At 43.1% G+C, this 24,582-nt stretch overlaps 1 protein-coding gene across 2 annotated transcripts in view; it reads left to right on the top strand.

Moving 5' to 3' along the window:
* Positions 1-24,582, top strand: part of KIAA1328 (KIAA1328 ortholog) — a 289,603-nt gene that overhangs the window by 154,157 nt on the left and 110,864 nt on the right. For both annotated transcript variants that reach the window (XM_073618414.1, XM_073618423.1), the window contains exon 7: positions 22,948-23,525. In XM_073618414.1, coding sequence (XP_073474515.1) covers positions 22,948-23,525 — 578 coding nt within the window. The remainder of the gene's footprint in view (positions 1-22,947; positions 23,526-24,582) is intronic.

Raw genomic sequence — 24,582 nt, forward strand, 5'->3', positions numbered from 1 at the left:
CTGCAGGTTACCTGTTTAGAGTTACAGAGGAGGTCTTGCGTCAGAATTATTGCTCTCGCTCTAACGATCGCGGCGATACCTCACATGTGTGGTTTTCAACAGTTTACACTTGTAGGAGCGACTTATGTGTGTGTTCGCTTCTGTGCGCAAACATGGAGGGATGAGGCACTTTAACCGCTTCAGGACAGGAAGAATTTGCCCCCTTAATGACCAGGCCATTTTTTGCGATTCGGCACTGCGTCGCATTAACTGACAATTGCGCGGTTGTGGCGACGCTGTACACAAACAAAATTGACGTCCTTTTCTTCCCACAAATAGAGCTTTCTTTTGGTGGTATTTGATCACCTCTGCGGTTTTTATTTTTGTGCTATAAACAAAAGAAGAGCGACAATTTTGAAGAAAAAAACATTTTGTTTAACTTTTTGCTATAATACATATCCCCCCAAAAAAATATAAAAACACAAATGTATTCATCAGTTTAGGCTGATATGTATTCTTCAACATATTTTTGGTAAAAAAAATCGCAATAAGCGTATATTAATTGGTTTGCGCAAATGTTATCGCATCTACAAACTATGGGATAGATTTAGGGACTTTTATTTATTTATTTATTTTTTTTACTGGTAATGGTGGCGGTTTAGGAGATATTTACAAAAAAGGCGATCGCCGATGTCTGCGGCGCATGCGCACTTTAGAAAAGGAACATCGTGCCGTTTCTAAAGGGGTCATGCCGTGACTGGCGGCTCCCGCGCACATGTGTGGGCGTGACGTCACGCGACTCCGGCCAGTCACAGAGCCGGAGTTTGCAGCCCTGGAAGGAAGAGGGGTTGAAAATGGACGCTCACTGCTAGTGGGGACAGCGGTGATATCGCGGTCTTCGTTTTCATGTAAGTGACACATAATGGGCTATTATGAGATGCATAGTAGCCCATTACACTTTACCTTTGCAGGGAAATAAAGAGGAAGTAAAACCCACCAGGGTTTACTTCCTCTTTAAGTTTTCAGTAAACCAGAAGTGATGTCATGACATTGCTTCCGGGTTACTAGATCTGAGACCCGATCAAAGCTGATTCCGGGATTGTTCGGATCTACGGCCAGCCGGCGGGACAGGAGAGCCCGGACGAGCCGCGGGAGGCGGATGTCCCCTCCCCACTGCTTATACTTACAGCCGAGCGGCTGTTTATCCACATCGGTTGTTACAAGAAAGCCGAGCGTCCACTCTAACAAAACAAAAATGGTACTTGGGTGATGTCTGCAGGCATCACTCCAGTACAACCCCTTGAAGCCGAAGGCCCCATATTTGCGTTACGTCGGTGTCAAGGGGTTAAGAACTGTTTTTAATATTCCCAAACTGGAGCTGAATAGTGCTTTGAAAGCTTCAACAAAGTTTGGAAGCCTGGGAAATGCTTTGTAAAATCTTGCTGTTCACACTGCTGTTATACAAGCTGAGCCCTTTTGTGAACTAGACCATACTCTCCACCTGAAGCCTGCTTGACAGGGTGACCATGCAGTAGCAAAATTGGGAGATGGGCAGAGCGTGTCACCTCTTTTTATAAGAGGACGTTCCTAAGCAAGAATCTTCCTGGCAGGATCTTGTATAGCAGTTATGTGTTTAAACGTTTGTGGTATGTTATGAGCTTGTTGGACATCCCATTCTAAAAAAGTACTTTGTGAGTATAACAGCTGCCACTCTTCTAAGAAGGCATTTCGTAGTATTTTGAGGTATCTAAAGAAATTTGTGCCCATTCAGCCAACAGAAGATTTTTGAGGTCAGGTAGACCTTTTAATTTACTCCAAGGAGGGTTAAGTATGGTTGAGGTCAGGACTCTGTGCAGTCTACTTGGGTTCTTCTACTCCAAACTCGTCAAACCATGTCTTTACAGAACTAGCTTTCTACTGGAACCTACCTACTGCAACAGAAAAAGGTCTTCTCCAAATTTGTCTAAAATGTTGGTGGCTTTAAGCGTATCTTTCAGCAGATACTAGGGTTGCAACGTTATCTGCATTTTGTATGGGCTCAAATGGCACCGCAAAGGTATCGGTACTTGGTATGCGTGAGTACTTGACCGAAAGTATCGGTACTGGTAAAAAAAAAACTGTATCGGTGGAACCCTAGTGGATACACATGAACACATTTGTTTTGGAGGAGGGTCAGCATATTTTCCCATATAGGTAGGTGTGATGGTCAGGTGTCCACAACCTTTTGGCCATATAATGCATTTTGATAAAAGCTGCAGATGAAATGTATATGTATAAGTTTAGTCAGAAATGTTTAAAAAAAAATCAGCACAAGGCACATTACTTACAGTCAATGCAATGTTTCCCCTGTGCTGAATTAGTAGAAATAATTCCATCTCCTGAAATCTCCTGGGTTAAATGAGCTGAGGTACCCATCATTTGCACTCATGAGTGCCAACTATGCCCACCCTTTGCACCACACTCCTTCATTTATAGATGATGTACTATAGCTTCTATGAATGGAGGACAGGCCATGAATGAAAGGTCCATCTCCTCCATAAGGCCTGATTCACACCTAATTAATTTTTAGTGCATTTTGCAGATTTGCACTACAGAACATGTTCCATAGGAAACCATGTTAAGTGGAGTGTAGTGCAAATCTGCAGAAAGCACTAAAAATGCATAGGTGTGAATCTGGCCTAATACATATTGGGTATGGCCTTCCACGCTGGACTGAAAAATAATTCTTGGACCATCACATGTTTTACTGTAAATGTATGAGCTGTAAAGGCATTTAAAATGCCACATATGGACTATTTTGGGTATTGTATTTTTTAGAAATTTTGAGGCTTGACATATTGGTTATCTATCTATTCGACACAGTCTGATCTTTTATAATAAACAGAATCTTTGCAGATTTTTTTTTTTCCATTTTTTTTATGTAGATTTGATAAACAGTACCACAAATATCATGCCGCATTAAAAAGTTATACTACTATCATTTACTGTATGCAGTTGTTTTGGTGGAAAGTAGAGGGTTAAAGTGCTGATTTTAGTATGCATGCCCAAAAAGGTAAAAAGTGTGAGACATCTACTGTGCTTTAGGTATCAAAATGCTGGACTGTGTTTCCATGAAAAAAAAAAATAGCTTATTGATGCAAGATTTTTTTTTTAAAAGCTGTTCTCCAAACACCTACTCCCCTCCCCTTTTTACTCTCCTCCCCTTTGATCAATTTCTATTGTAGTTAAATCAATTTTCTTTAAAGCCCTGTTTTACTTAACTCCATGGACACGTAATGCACCAGTCTTGAATCTTCAATCATTTGGACTGCACAGTGTACAGGTATTTGCCTAGGTTTGTGGTCTCCAAACTGCAGCCCTTTGCCTTTTATCCAGCCCTATACAAGACGCTATTCCTTCCACTGACGCCCAACGATGGGGGCCGGGTTCCTTCCGCTGACGCCCAACGATGGGGGCCGGGGTTCCTTCCACTGGCGCCCAACGATGGGGGCCGGGTTCCTTCCGCTGACGCCCAACGATGGGGGCCGGGTTCCTTCCGCTGACGCCCAACGATGGGGGCCGGGTTCCTTCCGCTGACGCCCAACGATGGGGGCCGGGTTCCTTCCGCTGACGCCCAACGATGGGGGCCGGGTTCCTTCCGCTGACGCCCAACGATGGGGGCCGGGTTCCTTCCGCTGACGCCCAACGATGGGGGCCGGGTTCCTTCCGCTGACGCCCAACGATGGGGGCCGGGTTCCTTCCGCTGACGCCCAACGATGGGGGCCGGGTTCCTTCCGCTGACGCCCAACGATGGGGGCCGGGTTCCTTCCGCTGACGCCCAACGATGGGGGCCGGGTTCCTTCCGCTGACGCCCAACGATGGGGGCCGGGTTCCTTCCGCTGACGCCCAACGATGGGGGCCGGGTTCCTTCCGCTGACGCCCAACGATGGGGGCCGGGTTCCTTCCGCTGACGTCTAACGATGGGGACCGGGTTCCTTCCGCTGACGCCCAGCGATGGGGGCACGATTCCTCTTCCAAATGACCACCAAGCCTGTAGCTGCACACTGGAGCATTTTCTACTCCAGGTGGCCACCGTCTGGCCCCCTTAAAATCTGTTTAGCAAGTTTGAAGACCCCTGGCCTACGTCAATATGTGATAGATGGGGACACTTCACATCAGCTGGTCCTCTCAGGCTCCGCAGTACTGCAACATCGCGGTGACTTGGCACCACAGAACCAGTTGGCAGCAGGCATGGACTGCAACGTTGGTTCTTCTGTCGCCACTTCCAGAAAAATGCATTGGCGAGGGACACATAATGGTGTTATTGAATGATTAGAAAGGGGTCTGGGAAGTTTAGTTTGAAAAAAAATAAAAATAAAAAATGGGCAGGAGGGGGGTGTTTAGTTTGCTTGGACATGGGCTGTAAAGGTTTTTTCACTCCGTGTGATATACTTTTTTTCCTTTGAAGTGCAGCTCACATTATGGAAACGGTTCATACTGCAACACAGAAAGAGCTTGTTTTGTTCTTTTTTCCAAAATAGTTGGAGAAGTCCCATGGCTTTCAATTTATGGTGTCAGCTGCCTGTAAGTTGTGTGTTGCAGATGCGTTTTTATGTCTTTTTTTGTTGTTGGTGGTTGTGAGTGTAGATTATACTACCCCAATGCCTTTCTCTTGAATTTGCCATTCCTCTTCCCTTCCCCGCATGTTTGAACATGGGAGCTGTAAATGAAGTGCTTGTCCTATTTACATTTTTGCTCGATGAGAGCGCCTTTATCACTTTAATTACTTATTGGAGTCACCAGCTTTACAAATACTTTAATTATTTGATTTTGACCCTTCCGATGTTGCAATAGGACTCTTGTCTGTTTTTCTGGCGCGCTGCAATTCATCATGTGCTGTATAATGACTTTTAATAGTTGCAGGAGGAGTATAATTACTGGGTGTCCCGCTGCGTTCCCTCAACACCTCCATTACTTCTGAGCCCGCGTGTTTTTAGCTGGAGGAAATTAAAGGCGTTTTTCTAATCAGCAGCTGCAAAAGTTACCAGTGACTTGAAGGGAAAAAAACATGATTTTTTTTTTTTTTGTCTGCTCTTTTCGGTAAAAAAAAAAAATTTCCCTTCATGAAAGTTCTGGTTGATCAGCTTAGAAGTTTAAAGAAATCTGTTCTTTTTACATCAAAGCCAATTAATGGCACATATTTCTTCATCTTTCTGGCAAGTTTGATGTTCGTAAGCTTACCTATAAATATTAGACAGGGGTGGTTGGACATGATCAGTAAGGGGTTTCTGAAGCTAAACACTTAGGAATTAAATTTAGAAGACCCTGCTTGGCTTGAGCTGCCTGCCCACCAACGTGCAGGAAACATGCAAATAGACAGAGAGGCTCTGCTACATAGGGTGGTACAATAAAACCCACAGTTTAAATGATCAAGGGAAAAATAATCCTTTTTTTTTTTTTTTTTTAAAGTATCCTTAACCACTTCAGCCCCAGAAGGATTTACCCCCTTCCTGACCAAAGCCCTTTTTGCGATTCGGCACTGCGTCGCTTTAACTGACAATTGCGCGGTCGTGCGATGTTACACCCAAACAAAATTTACACCCATTTTTCCCCACAAATAGATCTTTCTTTTGGTGGTATTTGATCACCTTTGCGGTTTTTATTTTTTTCGCTATAAACATAAAAAGAGCGACAATTTTGAAAAAAAAAAAAAACAATATTTTTTACTTTTTGCTATAATATCCTCAAAAATTATATAAAAAAAACAAATTTCTTTCTCAGTTTAGGCCGATATGTATTCTACATACTTTTGGTAAAAAAAAAATCGCAATAAGCATATATTGATTGGTTTGCGCAAAAGTTATAGCGTCTACAAAATAGGGGATAGTTTAAGGCATTTTTATTATCATCATTTTTTTTTTTCTTTTTTTATTAGTCATGGCGGTGATCTGCGATTTTTATCAGGACTGCAACATTATGGCGTACACATCGGACACTTTTGACACTATTTTGGGACCATTGTCATTTATATAGCGATCAGTGCTATAAAAATGCATTGATTACTGTGTAAATGACACTGGCAGGGAAGGGGTTAAAACACTAGGGGGGCGATCAAGGGGTTAAGAGTGTCCTAGGGAGTGATTCTAACTGTGGGGGGAGGGGAATGGGCTATCACTGACATGACAGCGATCACTGCTCCCGATGACAGGGAGCAGTGATCTCTGTCATGTCACAAGGCAGAACAGGGAAATGCCTTGTTTACAAAGGTATTTCCCCGTTCTTCCGCTACGTGACACGATTGCGAGACCCGCGGGCACAGTCACGGAGCCCACGGCGGGCGTGCTCCCACAATGCCTCATCTTAAAGGGGACGTACCTGTACGCCCATTTGCCCAGCCGTGCCATTGTGCCGACGCATATCGTCGTGCGCTGGTCGGCATGTGGTTAAAGTAAATTTCTTTCCATTTTTGATATAGTAGGTAATGGTTAAAATGCCTGTTAGATTTTGATTTGCTATCTGCATCCCATTGGGGAGATTTCTCTTCACTTCCTGTCCTCTATACACAACAGGAAGTTGTAGGAAATATCTCCAAAACGAATGCTTTGACAGTTGTCACCTTTGGATATTTCCCTTCCATTTAGTGAACACTTAAAAATGTTTTCTCATGACTTTGGTCAGCAGAACTGATTAGAGAGGCTAAATCATCTCCCCAGCAGGAACCTAGATGGCAACGAAAAACTTCTAACACTCTATCACTGTAGGAGGATTGATTACGAACCTCAACCAAACTAAATTGTTTAGTACATGTTTTTGTTTTTTGTTTTTTTAGGGCCCATTGACACTATTATGTTGCACCAACGCACATTACACGCATTGTGGTTCTACTTCTTTTTTTTTAACAGCTCCCTAAGGCATCACGCATGGGTTGCCATGCACTGCAACGCCACATAATGCCTTGCATTACAAAATGTGTGGCGTGTTCAGTTTTTGGGATATTTTGGTTTGTTGGCAGCCAGTTCATTTTAATCGGTTGCCTTAACCACTTGACGATCAGCGATGTACCGGTGCAGGCATCGTCCCGTTTTTTTTTTTTTTTTTTTTTTTTTTTTAGAGCCGACGGTCAGCTCTTTTGTAAAAGCAACCCTAGCAACTAAGTAGCCGCTGGGTTGCTTTTACAAGGGCAGTGGAAGGGGACTTCCACCCCCTTCCCCGCTGCCTTCCACCGGGACACCCCGATCGACCAGTGGGCGCTTCCGCTGGCTGATCATAGAGGCGAACAAAGAACAGAACCGCTCTGTTTGCTTCTGATATAGAAACCCGGAAGTAAAGGTGCACCGAAATGGAAATTTTGGTACCGAAAATGCAGGATGCACTCGGCCAAAAACCGAAAATGACAGCTTTTAAAAAAATTATATATATGTTTATATATAATTTATATTATATTGGACTTGTTAATCATGAATTTAAATGAATATGAATTGATTGTCGGCCATTGTTGCCATCTTTAGCGCAACAAAAGCTAAAGAAAAATGTATCCCTTTTTTGAATTCTGTTTGTCTTTACACTGGTCTGTTGCGCTTCTGTTGTGTTAAAAAATCTTGCTTGCTGCATTTTTGGTCAGTTAAAAAAAAAAAAAAGCACCACCTCGTTGAAATGCATTGAAAACGCATCAATAATGCACCCTATTACATTTTTTATGTCGTTTTTTGAATCACATGACCTATGAAAGTCCCACTATAAGCACAGTAAAATTGCGGCAAAATCAAGTGCCTTTTTTGGCGCCATTATCGGCACCTTTTTTCTCTTATTGGCAATAGTGGATGGATAGTCAAATTTATGTCTTGTCGTTGTTGCACGGCCGTGTGCAATTTTAAAGCGAGACATTTTTAGTACCAATTTACTCGGTGTAACCTTTTTACCAAAAAATGGAATATGCATAGTGGGTTTTTTTTGCATTCAAAAAAAAAAAAGCGTGTGTTTTTCCGGGAAAATAATGCATTTGAAAGACCACTGCACAAATACTGTGTGACATAAAAAAAATTGCAACACCCACTAATTTATTCTGTAGGGCCTCTGTGTTAAAAAATATATAATGTTTGGGGGTTCTAGCAAAAAATACTGATTGTTGCATGTAGTAAATGCCAGAAAAGGCCTGGTCCTAAAATGGTTAACGCAACGCTTGTTAACATGTGACATAACACATGTTACAGAATGGAAATGAGGCCTTAGAGTTTGTTCACACCATAACGTGTGTCATAACTCGCATTACCACATCGCACAGCAATGCATTGTAGAGTTGCATTGCTGCTCCATTCTTTTCATCCCAACTCACCTACAGTAGATATAAAAAGTCTACACACCCCTGTTAAAATGTCAGGTTTCTGTGTTGTAAAAAAAATGAGATGATAATATTTCATTTCAGAACTTTTCCCACCTTTTAATGTCACCTATAAACTGTATAACCCAATTGAAAAACAAACTGAAATCTTTTAGTAGGGGGAAGTAAAAATAAACTGAAATTATATGGTCGCATACAGTATGTCACAAAGGTGAGTACACCCCTCACATTTTTGTAAATATTTGATTCTATCTTTTCATGTGACAACACTGAAGAAATGACACTTTGCTACAATGTAAAGTAGTGAGTGTACAGCTTGTATAACAGTGTAAATTTGCTGTCCCTTCAAAATAACTCAACACACAGCCATTAATGTCTAAACTGCTGGCAACAAAAGTGAGTACACCCCTAAGTGAAAATCTCCAAATTGGGCCCAAAGTGTCAATATTTTGTGTGGCCACCATTATTTTCCAGCATTGCCTTAACCCTCTTGGGCATGGAGTTCACCAGAGCTTCACATGTCACCACTGGAGTCCTCTTCCACTCCTCCATGACGACATCACAGAGTTGGTGGATGTTAGAGACCTTATGCTCCTCCACCTTCCGTTTGAGGATACCCCACAGATGCTCAATAGGGTTTAGGTCTGGAGACATGCTTGGCCAGTCCATCACCTTTACCCTCAGCTTATTTGACAAGGCAGTGGTTGTCTTGGAGGTGTGTTTGGGGGTCATCATGTTGCAATACTGCCCTGTGGCCCAGTCTCTGAAGGGAGGGGATCATGCTCTGCTTCAGTATGTCACAGTACATGTTGGCATTCATGGTTCCCTCAATGATCTGTAGCTCCCCAGTGCCGGCAGCACTTATGCAGCCCCAGACCACCACACTCCCACCACCACGTTTGACTGCAGGCAAGACACACTTGTCTTTGTACTCCTTACCTGGTTGCCACCACACACGCTTGACACCATCTGAACCAAATAAGTTTATCTTGGTCTCATCAGACCACAGGACATGGTTCCAGGAACCCATGGCCTTAGTCTGCTTGTCTTCAGCCAACTGTTTGCAGGCTTTCTTGTGCATCATCTTTAGAAGAGGCTTCCTTCTGGGACGACAGCCATGCAGACCAATTTGATGCAGTGTGCGGCGTATAGTCTGGGCACTGACAGGCTGACCCCCAACCCTTTCAACCTCTGCTGGCAGCACTCTATTTTCCTAAGACAACCTCTGGATGTGATGCTGAGCATGTGCACTCAACTTCTTTAGTCGACCATGGCGAGGCCTGTTCTGAGTGGAACCTGTCCTGTTAAACCGCTGTATGGTCTTGGCCACCGTGCTACAGCTCACTTTCAGGGTCTTGTCAATCTTCCTTTAGCCTGGGCCATCTTTATGTAGAGCAACAATTCTTTTTTTCTGATCCTCAGAGAGTTCTTTGCCATGAGGTGCCATGTTGAACTTCCAGTGACCAGTATGAGAGAGTGAGAGTGATAACACCAAATTTAACACACCTGCTCCCCATTCACACCTGAGGCCTTGTAACACTGAGTCACATGACATCAGGAAGGGAAAATGGCTAATTGGGCCCAATTTGGACATTTTCACTTAGGGGTGTACTCACTTTTGTTGCCAGCGGTTTAGACATTAATGGCTGTGTGTTGAGTTATTTTGAGGGGACAACAAATTTACACTGTTATACAACCTGTACACTCACTACTTTACATTGTAGCAAAGTGTCATTTCTTCAGTGTTGTCACATGAAAAGATATAATAAAATATTTACAAAAATGTGAGGGGTGTACTCACTTTTGTGAGAGACTGTAAGTGTGCACACCCTCTTATAACTGGAGATGTATCCATGTTCAGCATTAAGCAATTGCATTCAAACTCATGTAACCTAGGAGTCGGTACACACCTACCATCATTTAAAGTGCCTCTGATTAAGCCTAAATAAACTTCAGCTGTTCCAGTAGGTCTTCCCTGGTATTTGCTTAGGCGCATCCTACAGCAAAAGACATGGTCCGCAGAGAGCTTCCAAAGCATCAGAGGGATCTCATTATTAAAAGCTATCAGGAGAAGGTACAAACGAATTTCCAAGGCATTAGATATACCATGGAACACAGTGAAGTGGAGAAAATATGGTATAGCAGTGACATTACCAAGAATTGATAAACAAAGGAGAAGAAAACTGATCAAGGAGGCTGCCAAGAGGCCTACAGCAACATTAAAGGAGCTGCAGGAATATCTGGCAAGTACTGGCTGTGTGGTACATGTGACAATAATCTCCCGTACTCTTCATATGTCTGGGCTATGGGGTAGAGTGACAAGACGGAAGCCTTTTCTTACGAAGAAAAACACCCAAGCCCGGCTAAATTTTGAAAAAACACATCTGAAGTCTCCCAAAGCATGTGGGAAAATGTGTCATGGTCTGATGAAACCAAGGGTGAACTTTTTGGCCATAATTCCAAAAGATGTTTGGTGCAAAAACACTGCACATCACCCAAAAGAACACCATACCCACTGTGAAGCATGGTGGTGGCAGCAGGAACAGGGGCCTTAGTCAAGGTAGAGGAAATTATGACCAGTACCAAATACCAGTCAAAATTGGCACAAAACCTTCAGGCTTTTGCTAGAAAGCTGAACATGAAGAGGAACTTCATCTTTCAGCATGACAACGACCCAAAGCATACATCCAAATCAACAAAAGAATGGCTTCACCAGAAGAAGATTAAAGTTTTGGAATGGCCCAGCCAGAGCCCAGACCTGAATCCCATTGAAAATCTGTGGGGTGATCTGAAGAGGGCTGTGCACAGGAGAGGCCCTCACAATCTGACAGATTTGGAGTCTTTATGCAAAGAAGAGTGGGCAAAATATTGCCAAGTCAAGATGTGCCATGCTGATAGACTCATACCCAAAAAGACTGAGTGCTGTAATAAAATCAAAAGTTTTGTTCGAGGATGAGCACACTTATGCAACCATGTTATTTTATTTTTTTATTTTTACTTGCCTCCACCTAAAAGATTTCAGTTTGTTGTTCATTTGAGTTGTACAGTTTATAGGTCACATTAAAAGGTGGAAAAAGTTCTAAAATTATTTATCTTTGTCTCATTTTTTTACATCACAGAAACCTGACCTTTTATCTGGGGTGTGTAGACTTTTTATATCCACTGTATGCAGTGACTGCTGCAGACTTGAGTTATAGTGCATTGCAGCTCTTTATGTTGCACTTCTTTTTTTTGTTTTTGACAAATGAATGGGCTATTAACGTTTCGCCTGAACACACAAATGCAGTGGTGTATCCAAAATTTTGGCTGGTGTGTAGCCTTTTTTCCTCTGAATCTTTTGGTATGTACTGTAGATTTATGATCTATTTAACAACTTGCCTACTGGGCACTTAAACCCCTTTCCTATCCAGACCAGTTTTTCAGCTTTCGGTTCTCTCACATTTTGAATGACAGTTACTCAGTCATGCAACACTGTACCCATATGAAAATGATGTCCTTTTTTTTTTTTTCACACGCATAGAGCTTTCTTTTGGTGGTATTCAATCACCACTGGGGTTTTTTATTTTTTGCGCTATAAATGAAAAAAGACCGAAAATTTTGTGAAAAAAAATGATTTTTCTTCGTTTGTTATAAAATTTTGCAAATAATAATTTTTCTTCATAAATTTTGGCCAAAATTTATACTGCTACATATCTTTGGTAAAAATAACCCAAATCGGTGTCAATTATTTGGTCTTTGTAAAAGCTAGTCTCTACAAGCTATGGTGCCAATCATTGAAAAATTGATCACACCTGATGTACTGATAGCCTATCTCATTTCTTGAGACACTAATGTCCCGTACACGCGATCCGAATATCCTACAAAAACGGTCGTCCGAGGAAGAATCGTACAGTTTTCGGATCGTGTGTACACTACTTTCGAGAGCCGATCGCGACAGTTCATCTGATATTATTCGATCGGACAAGCACAAAAATTTTCCTCGTACGATACCAGATTGTACGATTTTCATTTAGTCAGTATAGTTTTCACCCGAAAATACAATACAAATACATTACAACACATAACATCACTTCCGATTTTTTTTTTTTTTTCTGTCGTACGAGAATTTTCGTCACTTTAGTTACCTATTCAATTTCTACTTGCGACTATTAAGCGAAAAAAAGTTGTGCAATATTCGGATCGTGTGTACAGGCCAGGAAAGTACAAATACCCCCCAAATGACCCCATTTTGTAAAGTAGACATTCCAATGTATTTAGTAAAAGGCATGGTGAGTTTTTTGCAGTTGTAATTTTTTTCCCACGATTCTTTGCAAAATTAAGATATTTTTTTTTTCCTTTTCTTTTCTTTTCTCTTGCACAGCATATGCATACCACAAATTGCACCACAAAACACATTCTGCAGCTCCTCCTGAGTATGGTGATACCAAATGTGTGAGACTTTTAAACATCCTAGCCACATACAGAGGCCCAACATGCAGGGAGCACCTTCAGGTGTTCTTGGAGCATAAATTACACATATAATTTTCTAGACTACCTCTTACACTTTTGAAGGTCCTGGAGCACCAGGACAATGGAAATGCCCAAAAAATGACCCCATTTTGGAAAGTAAACACCCCAATGTATATTCTATGAGGCATAATGAGTCTTTTGAACAGCAAGACTCTAGGCATGGACAATAAGGACTAAGGTATTATTTCCTTCCTTGGAGCAAAACACCTGAGCGCAGGAGAATTACATTATTGTTTTTTTTTTTTTGAGAGTTAACAGGTTCCTGGGAGGTGATCTGTCGCTTCTTCACCGCCTGCTTTAACTTTGCAAAGCCCACATCGTTGTGCGTTTAACGCGGTTCACTTGAGTGGGTTGTGTTTGGTGGCGATACTGCATGCTAAGCAAAGCTTTACAGCTTGGCATGTGTACAACCCCCATTTGCCCACCGTTGCAGCTTAGCTCAGGTGGTTGGTAAGTTGGTAAAACCGCAACTCAGTTGCTTAATTTTATCGCTTCCAGGCACTTCATGTGAATAATCCCTTAATTTCTTGTTGCCCTTCTCTTCCCACAGCAGGGGTGAGCCCAGGTTTGTGTCATAACATGCTCCTCAGGGGTGTGTCCTTGATGCCCTGGGCTCACAGGAAATGGTTTAATTGGTGCTGGGCAGCCCAAAGGGAGGATGGGGAAATCTGTGCCAAAGTGTGGGGAGAGAAAGCATATGATTGAGTAGCACTGTGCATATAATTGCAGTAACCATTAAGGGAGGAAATAAAAATACACTTTACGAATTTGTTAGAAATTAGTAGGAAAAAAATACACTTTTGGGAGGTTTTGTTTTGTTTTCCTACTATAGTTTTTTGCAATTTCCTCCAGTGTCTCCTGCATCTATGAGACTTGTGTGATATTGTCTGGGTTCATTGTCGGTAGCAGTTCTTAACCTTTCAGGACAATAATTAATTGCCCTGTGATGGTCTGATCCCCCTGGCATCTGCAGAGATTGTCTTGTTCCTGGGTAAAATGAATCAGAAAGGTCTTCTGGGTTTTATTTAGAACTGACAAACCCTTTCCTGTGATCCTTGCACACGCTAATCAGCTCATGTTAGCTGCCTGCTCACTTCTCTGCTGCCTGTCCAGGCCGTAACCTCTTACATGCTGAAGGCCTCTATCAGAGATAGGACAAGCGTTATCTGACTTGGCTACCAGCGCTGTGTTTTTGCTGCTGTATTGCATATATAGGGGTCTGAAGGACAACATTGTAGCCCCGACTCAAGAGCTTCATACGTTCTCTTTTCAGTCCTGTGCATAAGACCTTGTTTATGCAGTTGGGTGAGGGACTAAAAATAGGTTGACCTGCAGTTTTTTTGACCACCAAGAGCTGCAAGTTAAGATGGCCAGCAGCTATAGTTGCATGGCAAAATGTTTTGGCAGTACCGAGGCCAAACTCGACCCATGGAACAGCCTTCTGTAAAGTGTCGCAGAAAAACGATCCTCCGCGGAAGACTTTTTAGAGAGTCAAACATGGCCACTCATTTCAATGAACCCCTAGGGCATGGGGTAGGCAACCTCTGCACTCCAGCTGTGGTGAAACTACAAATCCCATCATGCCTCTGCCTCTAGGAGACATGCCTGTGTTCCGTCAGATTAGGCGACCCATCAGATTTTGTAACGGAAGTGACGTTCCATCATCGCCATCTTGGTACACTCCGCACTCTTCCACACTAAGCCTACAGTCTGAAGTCGCCAAGCAGACATCTTGTTACACCCACCAAAGTCTTGCTTTTTATACTTATTTTTACAAGTAAACTGAGCTTATATAGTAAAATCCAGTATTTAGAACTCTGTGACACTGTTTTGGTGTTAAATTTTAAAAGCAGCGGCAAGCCTGCTGATCTCACAGGTTTGCTAATCTGACAGAACACAGCTGCTTTTAAAATTCAACATCAAAGCAGTGTAACGGGGTTCTAAATACTAAATTTCACTATATAAGCTCAGTTTAGTGGTAAAAATACATGTGAACTGCAAGACTTTGGTGGGTGTAAAAAGATGTCCGCTTGGCGATTTCAGACTGTAGGCGTACTGCGGCTGAGTGCGGGGTGTACCAAGATGGCCGTGACGGATATTCACTTCCGGTACAAGATTTGACGGATCGCCTAATATGACGGAACACCTGTGACTGTCGGGGTCTTGCAATGTCTCATGGGACTTGTAGTTTCAAAACAGCTGGAGGGCCGAGGTTGCCTACCCCTACCCTAGGACGTGGGTAGAGGGGAATACCTGGGACTTTGGTGTATAGGGAGCATATAATTCATGCCCTTTCCTCCATCTCAACAGTACTAGTGGTTGGTGATCAATTGACATGGGGGGCTGAGGAGAATCTTTGGCTTGGTGTAAGATCCCAGATTTCTGTCTGCTCCCCACAGCTGAATGGAGGGGGGCAGAGAGGTGAGCTCTGATGAAATAGAAAAATGGAAACCTGAAAGTGAACAATTCCTTATTAAGAAGGTATGGGAATTATTTACTACAGCTGGAGAGTGCAAAATCAGTCTCATGTCTACATAGAAACCAATCGGCTTCTAGGTTTTATTGCCAAAAGCTATATTGAACAAGATGAAGTTAGAAGCTGATTGGCTACCAGGCACAGCTGCACCAGATTCTGATTGCACCAATCTACCCCTATATGACCAAAAGTGAGTAGACACCTGACCTTTATATCTATATGCGCTAGTTGGGCTTCCCATTCCAAAATACCTGTACTCATTTGGAAGGGTGTCCTCATACATTTGGGCATGTAGTAGTTGTAATGGGTGTCTATAAATGTATGTTTCACAATGAGTGTAGGTTTTAAGGTTTGGTGAAAGAGGGTGTAAAACGTTCACATATAGAATAATGCAACATCAATGAAATGACAGAGGCAAGGAAATAAGAATGGGTCTGCCAGAAGATGTGGAGGTGACACTTTGAATAACATCTAGAACTAAAAGGTAGAGGTAAATGTACATGATCAACTTCAAATCCACCTAGGAAAAGCTCCATTGGGGATTACTGATGCCTGCAAAGGTGTTTGCCTCAGAGGAGGAAGGTGTTTCCGGAAACCCAAGAGAGGGTTCAGTGTTGAAAGGGAGGAAAAGGGAGCAGAATAGCCATCCAGAAACTTCAACAGATGGTAGAGAGGGAAGGAAAGGGAGAGACTCTTCCCTGGGGAAGGGGCGGGGGGTTGTCCCATGCGGGCCAGCCTGTTGCACAACACAAAAACTGTCCATCCAGATGATCAAATGGAGAGTAAAGCACGATCCAGGTTTAGGTGGCCATTATAAGTTATCCATGGGTTCCAAAAATTCATAAACTTGCCATGGGTATCCGTAAGTATATATGTGAGCTCCTGGTGAGCCATGGTTCCCATGAGTCGCTGCTTAACTTTGCTGAAATCAAGGAACGGTTGACGCCAGGGTCTGCCAAGCTGCCAGGAACACAAACCCCACCAGCTTCCTTTGGGCTTTAGTCAAAGATGAGATCGACTTGTGCAGTAAAGCTTTCCAGGTGTTGCGTGCAAGAGGAATATTTAAGACCGCTTGAACCGTTTCGTAGACCCGGAACCAAAATCTTAGGGCCTTGGGGCATTCCATCAGATATGAAAGAGGGTGCCTTGTTCCCTGCACCCCTGTAAACACAGAGGAGATGTAGAGGGAAAAATTTGGCTACTCGTACTGGGGTCATCTACCAGTGTGAGAACAGTTTGTAAGCACTTTGAGTGAAAATATTCTGAGAGCACTTGGAAGAGTCCAACAAAATTTGATTCCAAGCTGCCTGGTGTAAGGTTTTGCCTAAGTTGACTTCCCACTTGGGGACATAGGAGAGGGTGCAAGGGCCCATGGTATCTAATAATAATGCATATACAGTAGGTCAGATACTAAGCCTTTCAGGGAAGGGTCTTTACAGTGGTGGTTTTCAAATGGGGTTAAGCGTTTGAGGAGGTTGTGTATATGTTGTGTCTATAAATGTTTGCCCGTATAGTGTATATGCAGTTGGGTATTTGATATAGGTATAGGCTAAACCTGCCTCCCAATTCTTGCTCCTAGCAGCCTCCTTATGCTGCTGAAATTGAAATTCAGATCGATTTCATCATCTTTGCAGGTGTGCCAATATAAATTTTACATGCAAAAACTATTCTGCGACTCATTTCCTCCCCCCCCCCCCCCCCTTTGTTTGGCGCCTCTTCTTTAAGAAGCTCACTGGTAATAACCTTAATCATTTTATTCGGATACGGGGAGCAGGAGCCGCGCATGGCTCCCGAAGGGGCGCCTAAGAACTTATTAAAACATTGCAAGTGTTTTCCTTCTCGCTGTCTGTTCCAGCGGCAGCCTTAGAGCCTAAGGCTGAGCGCGGCAAACCCCCAGGGCACAATAGCTTTAACTTGTTTACTGCACTGATATCTATATGTTAAACGACAGGAGAGTTCAGCTTATTGAATAATTTAAAATTCTGCTCTAATTGGTGCCGTATGACCTGGAAAAGGCCACGGATGACGCCCCGGGCACGCTGCAAAATGCTCATGAATAATTCACAGCCGAGATCATTCGTTTTTTTTGCCGGCGCGTCTTGTTAAAGGCAGAAGTTTGCCCGTAATAAAGGATAATTCAACACCTGTAAGTCTTTAGTTGTGAAACTCCAAGGTAATCTACCTTGATGATCTTTCCGAGAAAGGCGCCAACGTGTTCTTTATAATGACACAGAGGAGATTGTCGGCCATTTATATGGAGCGGGCCGTTGGAACGCTTTGCCGCGCAGCTGTTAAGAGCAAAATTTATATCTCGAGGTTCTGGCCTCCATGGATCGATCTAAATGTGCTCTGCAACATGGCCGTAGCAATGTCGGGGCCTTCCTGGGACATCAGAAAATCAAAAGGAAGAGATTGTGTGATCTTCACTGCTTTGTAGTAATCACCTGGAAGGTTTTTATGGTCTTGTGTCGCTGTTAGTGCTGCAGTCTTCTGCGCTGTTCCTTTTTCTCCGCTTGATGGAGCTTTGCTTGCTGTCGCGGTACGTGGTGCATCTCGGTGCCATTCAACCTTTCAGGTGTGCTCACTTTGGCAGCAGGCTGTAGCTTGTGAAGCTATGGACAATGGCTATGTTTTCAAGCGGTTGGTACCCAATCCCCATGTAACAATGTAGGGATCAAGGTGAAATATTAAAATCGAGCCATCTAGCAATGGCCAGAAAACAGACAGAAATTGTATATAAAGGTGAAAAATGGGAAATTAAATTGCACAAATACAAAATCATATATAGAGCATAATGGAATACACCTGTGAAAAAGTAAAAACACAAACACAATATAAAAACAACCTTCAATAAATAAGATGTGTCCTTAATGGAAATCAATAGAGGCCACCACCAACAGTCTCTGAGGGTAGGTTGATGAGGGCAGCAACAGGATGTTACTGGTGAATGAAACCGAGGAACACCAAATCCAATGTGACGTCTATGTATGTGTCAGAACCACCACCATAACATCTGAGGAGGCTTACCGGACGTAGAGGACTTGCAAAGACATACGTCTTGCAAGTCACGAAAAGCTTGTTTAGCCACCAGGGCTAGCAGGGTGAAAACATCTAATATCCAGAACTTCAATAAGTGAGGAGGGAAGATCTATAGGCAACTTCAACCGTCCAGAGGTGTCAACAGACCATCCGGATGTATAATTGGAACCATGAGAGAAAGAAGACTCACATGGCGTGATATCGTTTTAAAAGGCATGCATTTATTAAAACATTAAAAGAAAAACACTCACATGGTATACGATCATAAACAGCTTAAAAGATATCGGACGCGGTGATCATAGGAGGTCCACCCAACATGTTTCGGCTAATCAGCCTTCATCTGGGGTGTGGACCCCCCTATTTCACCGCTATTTAAAGTAGAAATGACCCCCACTGGGAGTGTCACAACCCAGGAAGTGACCAAATGATGTCACTTCCGGTTCACAAATATGTGTGTATAAACCTTATGTAATGTGTTTATAAGACAGTAATCGCGATGTGTATATCTCTAATCTGAACATCGGGATCACAAAAGAGTGTGGACTTGTAATTAAAAGAAAAAAGAAAACTGAGATTATGGCCGGGCGATTCGGAAATGTTTACAGTGGAGATCCAAGCCTCCTTCTCAGCACAACCAGATTCGATAGGACGGAGCGTCCTATCGAATCTGGTTGTGCTGAGAAGGAGGCTTGGATCTCCACTGTAAACATTTCCGAATCGCCCGGCCATAATCTCAGTTTTCTTTTTTCTTTTAATTACAATTACAAGTCCACACTCTTTTGTGATCCCGATGTTCAGATTAGAGATATACACATCGCGATTACTGTCTTATAAACACATTACATAAGGTTTATACACACATATTTGTGAACCGGAAGTGACATCATTTGGTCACTTCCTGGGTTGTGACACTCCCAGTGGGGGTCATTTCTACTTTAAATAGCGGTGAAATAGGGGGGTCCACACCCCAGATGAAGGCTGATTAGCCGAAACATGTTGGGTGGACCTCCTATGATCACCGCGTCCGATATCTTTTAAGCTGTTTATGATCGTATACCATGTGAGTGTTTTTCTTTTAATGTTTTAATAAATGCATGCCTTTTAAAACGATATCACGCCATGTGAGTCTTCTTTCTCTCATGGTTCCAATTATACATCCGGATGGTCTGTTGACACCTCTGGACGGTTGAAGTTGCCTATAGATCTTCCCTCCTCACTTATTGAAGTTCTGGATATCAGATGTTTTCACCCTGCTAGCCCTGGTGGCTAAACAAGCTTTTCGTGACTTGCAAGACGTATGTCTTTGCAAGTCCTCTACGTCCGGTAAGCCTCCTCAGATGTTATGGTGGTGGTTCTGACACATACATAGACGTCACATTGGATTTGGTGTTCCTCGGTTTCATTCACCAGTAACATCCTGTTGCTGCCCTCATCAACCTACCCTCAGAGACTGTTGGTGGTGGCCTCTATTGATTTCCATTAAGGACACATCTTATTTATTGAAGGTTGTTTTTATATTGTGTTTGTGTTTTTACTTTTTCACAGGTGTATTCCATTATGCTCTATATATGATTTTGTATTTGTGCAATTTAATTTCCCATTTTTCACCTTTATATACAATTTCTGTCTGTTTTCTGGCCATTGCTAGATGGCTCGATTTTAATATTTCACCTTGATCCACTCATACACATAGCGCTACACTATATATACATTTGTTGAACTTTTTACTTCTTTGTCTTAGAGGTGTGTTAGCTGCTTACTGTATTATATTTCTTTAGCATCTCCGTAGCAGCGCTGTACTTATCCCTTATCTGTTTCAACAATGTAGGGATTAACTCATGGGTTGTGCATCTTTGGTCTGCAGCAGAAGTTCTCGAAAATATCAAGTCAAAAACCAGACTGGTATTGAAAAACTATGTAATCTAGTTTATTTAAAGCTGAATTCCAGGAATTCAGCTCCTTTGTCAAAAGTGAAGGCACACTATGAGTTAAGTCCAAGGAGGTGCATGACATCTCCTGGTCTAATCTCTATTGTTTACATCTGACAGTTTTATTGCACTCCTGGGAGATGGCCATTGCTGTATTTTCCGGGAGCCGGATGCTGATGCTTCAGGTTTAAGCATCTTCAACATTTGAGTCAGTGCAGCTGCTATGCCTGCCTCTCCCCTCCTCCTGCCCAATCAAAAAAGCCTTTGTATAATGTGAACTCATTCACAAAATACAAAGGCTTCTCTGAATGGGCATCAGAAGGAAAGGACATGCATAGCTGCTCTGTGTGCCTCTTTCTCCTCTCTCACAGCTTCAGTGTCGTGTATGCCCCAGTAGAGCCATAAACCTGTCAGATATAGAGATACGTTCAGGAGAGGTCATGCACTTCCTCGGACTTAACTTAGTGTGCCTACACTTTTTACAAAGTGGCCGAATTTCTGGAAGGCAGCTTTAGAGATGAACTCTAGAAAGATGTAAAATCAATGCAAGCGGTGTAAATACCTGAATGTGATTTGGTATCAGCCTCTCACACTCCTTGTAAGCAGAGTTCAGACTGGGGAAGGGAGAAGCAGCACTGGGAGCCTGTTAGTTGTGCTGCAGTGCTCATGTGCGAGTAAGAAACATGCTCATAGGAAAGCGCACTGATATGACCTAATCAGTCTTCTGCTTCTCCTTTAACTGTACAGCCTTGTGGATGGACAAGGCTTGTAGGGTCTACCCTACACTTGCGGCCAGGGGGTGGGGTTTGATGATAATAGGAGTTTTAGCAGCAGTTTAACACACACACCCCCCCCCCCAAACTGCTAGATAGAGATGTATGCGTCACTGTTGCAATACTTTGCTTCGCAACCGTGCCAAAGATGTCACCTGTCATGGTTAGGGGGCAGAACCACCATGACGTGAACACATCCCATTTAAGCGAATGGGGCCACGCCAAAATCACCTTGCAACAGTGTGCAATGCACCTGAATGCGGCACGGTAGTACAGGTTTTACAACTCTGGTGCCCGACCTGCTGCCCTTTGGTATATGATGTGCAGACCTCAGTATTCTGCAGCGGGAACGTAATTAGGGTAATAGCATTGATCTCTACTAGCCTCCCTGTAACATGTTCTTAGTTTCATAATGTCTTCTGCAGCATATCCCTGGCCAACAATGTAGCATGTCCACATTCTCTGACCCTCGTTTTTCTCTATTAGGCCTGCAGTCTGACAGTCCTCCCAAGCATTACATATATTGAACATAATGTGTGGCCCTTTGGTGATGTCAGGTCTGCTTTTGAGGCTCTTTTTAGCTCATACGTTGACAACCACTGCTTTATAGGATTAAAAAAAGGAAGTGAGGAGGCAGCACATTGCTTTCCATCCTCCTGTTAAGCAACCTTTGAAAAGCGATCATCTGCAGATCCCTGCTTTTCAGAGGGTAGCACAAGAGTAAACGAGCCCTAAGTGTTAACAGCAGCAGTTTAAAATCAGGTCTCCTGCCCTGCTAGACATAACAGAGCTGTATAAATCTCAGGACTGGAAGGGCAAAAATAGAAATCCTTTGCAAGACTAGATAGCTCCCCTTATGTGTTTCAATGGTGTGTTTAGCTTGCCTTGGAGTTCAGCCTCAGGCCCCTTTCACATGGACGTCCTGTTTGTCTGTTTTTCCTCCCTCCGTTGACAGATGTTTTATGGTTTAAAAAACTTACCTAAATGGATGTCAACGGCACCTGCCGGCGTCCTAACAACCAATGAGTCATCAGCTGTCAGCAGGTTTCCCCGCTGACAGCTGAATGTAGAAAAAAATTGTGGAAAAAAAAAACCTTCGGGTCTGGTGTTGATTTTAAGCGGAACTTCATGCCATAAAAAAGGATGAGATCCCCTCCCCCAAAATTCATACCAGACCCTTATCCGAGCATGCAGGCCTTCTAAACCATACCAGGCCACGTGGGGGGTGCTTTGGGGCAGGAGGGGCTCTGCCTCCTGCAACAAGCCCCCCACCCCATATGTTGATAGGGACAAGGGCCTCTTCCCCACGACCCTGGCCATCAACATGGGAACAAGGTGCTTTGGGGGGGGGTTGGGGGGCTTCTGCACTGCATGCTTCGATGAGGGTCAGGTGTGGATTTTGGGGAGGACCCCACACCTTTTTTTTTTGGTGTGAGCTTCCCTTTAAAATCCATACCAGACCCAAAGGGCCTGGCATGGATTGAGGGGGGACCCCCATGCTGTGTTTTTCACAATCTTCTTTTACATTACGCTGTTGGCGGGGAACCCCGTTGGCATCTGATGACTCATCGGTTGTTAAGGATGTGCTGGCTGCTGTTTCTTGGCACCCAGCTATTCTTAAAATAGAATTTGGATCGATTTTTGACTAATTCTACTCATTTCAAAAATGTGAAATAAATTGTAAAACGGATGTACACAAAGAATATAAAAACGTAAGTCTGGATCAGTTTTTCATCTGATTTTTCTAACAAAGTAAGTGACTGAACGGATGAAGAAAATGGACCGCCTGTGTGCAAGGGGCCTTAATTTGTTAACAGATGTTCCATTATTCACTAAGAAACGTCTGTAAGTTCAAGAAAGTGTTAGAATTTGGTCCTGCAGCGTTTTTTTTTTTTTAAACTAATTTTTCTTCATTTTCTTTAAAAGGTGCCAAAAATTCAACAGCAGCCAACAGCAAATGAACTGAATGGATCCTACCTCGCTCCGTGCCATAAACCGAACACTGAATTAGAAAGCTTGTGTTCCATAACGGCACGTCCTTTCTGTAGAACTGACCCCACACCTGCATGTGGTTTCCATTGCCACCCAGATGGGTTCCCTTTGGACAGTTGTGCACGGAGGAAATGCTGCTGCTCTGATATACCAAACGTACGCTGTCCGGATGTGACCCGTGGCCAGCATTGCAGCAGTGCCTTAGATCAGCCACCATCTCATTGCTGCTTCTACCGACCGACACACAACTCCCGTGGGAAAGGTCAACCAGAATTCTCGCTCACAAGACACCCAGAAGATTGCTCCTTTTCTAGTCACTCCACCACCTCTGGCTTAGGCAATGGGGTCGCCCCACGAGCGAAGGTGTCAGAGCAGAGGAAACATGAATTAATGTTGCAGAAGATGGAGCTTGAGGTGGAGAAAGAGCGTCTGCAGCAGCTACTGGAGGAACACGAGGCCAAACTGCTCGAGAAGCAACAGGAACTACTACAGACCAAGTTAGAGTCCGAAAGGTGATATATTATTTTTGTCTTGTTTCTATGTATGTTTACATATATATATACCTCTAGATTGCACACTTCCAAAAACTTGCTCACAAACCATATAGTGGTTGATAGATTATGGTAAAATACTGCGCCAACCCCAAATATAAGCAGCCAACACAACAATAAGACTAATTGTGAACAAATGTGTAAGTAAAAAGTGTAGCGCTGAAAATGTGCAAGGTAGGTGAACCTAGCCAACCTTAAAAAAGGCTATATAATCAAAAAAAAAAAGGTTGTAGTGTGAAAAATCTGTCTCTCATAGTAAAGGGCACAAAATAAAAATATCATACAGTGAGTATATAAAAAGGACTTCATGCGATAATGAGTCGCAAACAACAAAATTTGCTAGCAAGGGTGATGTGATATTGGTGACTAATTGTTCGAACCACAGTATCATATAGAAATACTCAATAGGATAAACTCATGTGTGATCATAAGTCATAAATCAAAACATAAACGTGATAGCATGACTATTATATTATTAGTGACTGATTTAGGCCCCTTTCACACTTGTGCGACTTCAAAGTCGCACAATTTTACCGCGATTTCGCGGCCGCGATCTGGGAGCAGTACTACTTTGTACGACTTTGCCACAACTTTGGCATTAACCATTCTCAGCTTGTGCTTACAAAGTCGTACTGAAATCGTGTCTATATTATTCAGGTACGATTTGCATGCTACTTTAAAAAAAAAATAACCTGCAGGACAAAAGGCATAATGAGCTAGTATGCATCGCATACTACTAGCTCATTATGAAATACTTACCTTAGAGTAAAGCTGTTGCAGCGGTCCCCGCACACAGATGTGACCGGTAACAAGTCTCCCTGAGTTATTTCTGGGTTCGCAAGCTCCGGAGCCGCGATGACGTCACTCCCACTCATGCACGTGGGAGTCGCCGGTTGTGGCACAGGCGAGCCGTTTCTTCAGTGAATATCTCCTAAACTGTGCGGGTTTAGGAGATATTCACGGTACCTACAGGTAAGCCTTATTTTTATAGGCTTAAAGTGGTAGCACAGGGTTTATA

Source organism: Aquarana catesbeiana, linkage group LG01, assembly GCF_042186555.1.
Source record: "Aquarana catesbeiana isolate 2022-GZ linkage group LG01, ASM4218655v1, whole genome shotgun sequence".
Lineage (NCBI taxonomy): Eukaryota > Metazoa > Chordata > Amphibia > Anura > Ranidae > Aquarana > Aquarana catesbeiana.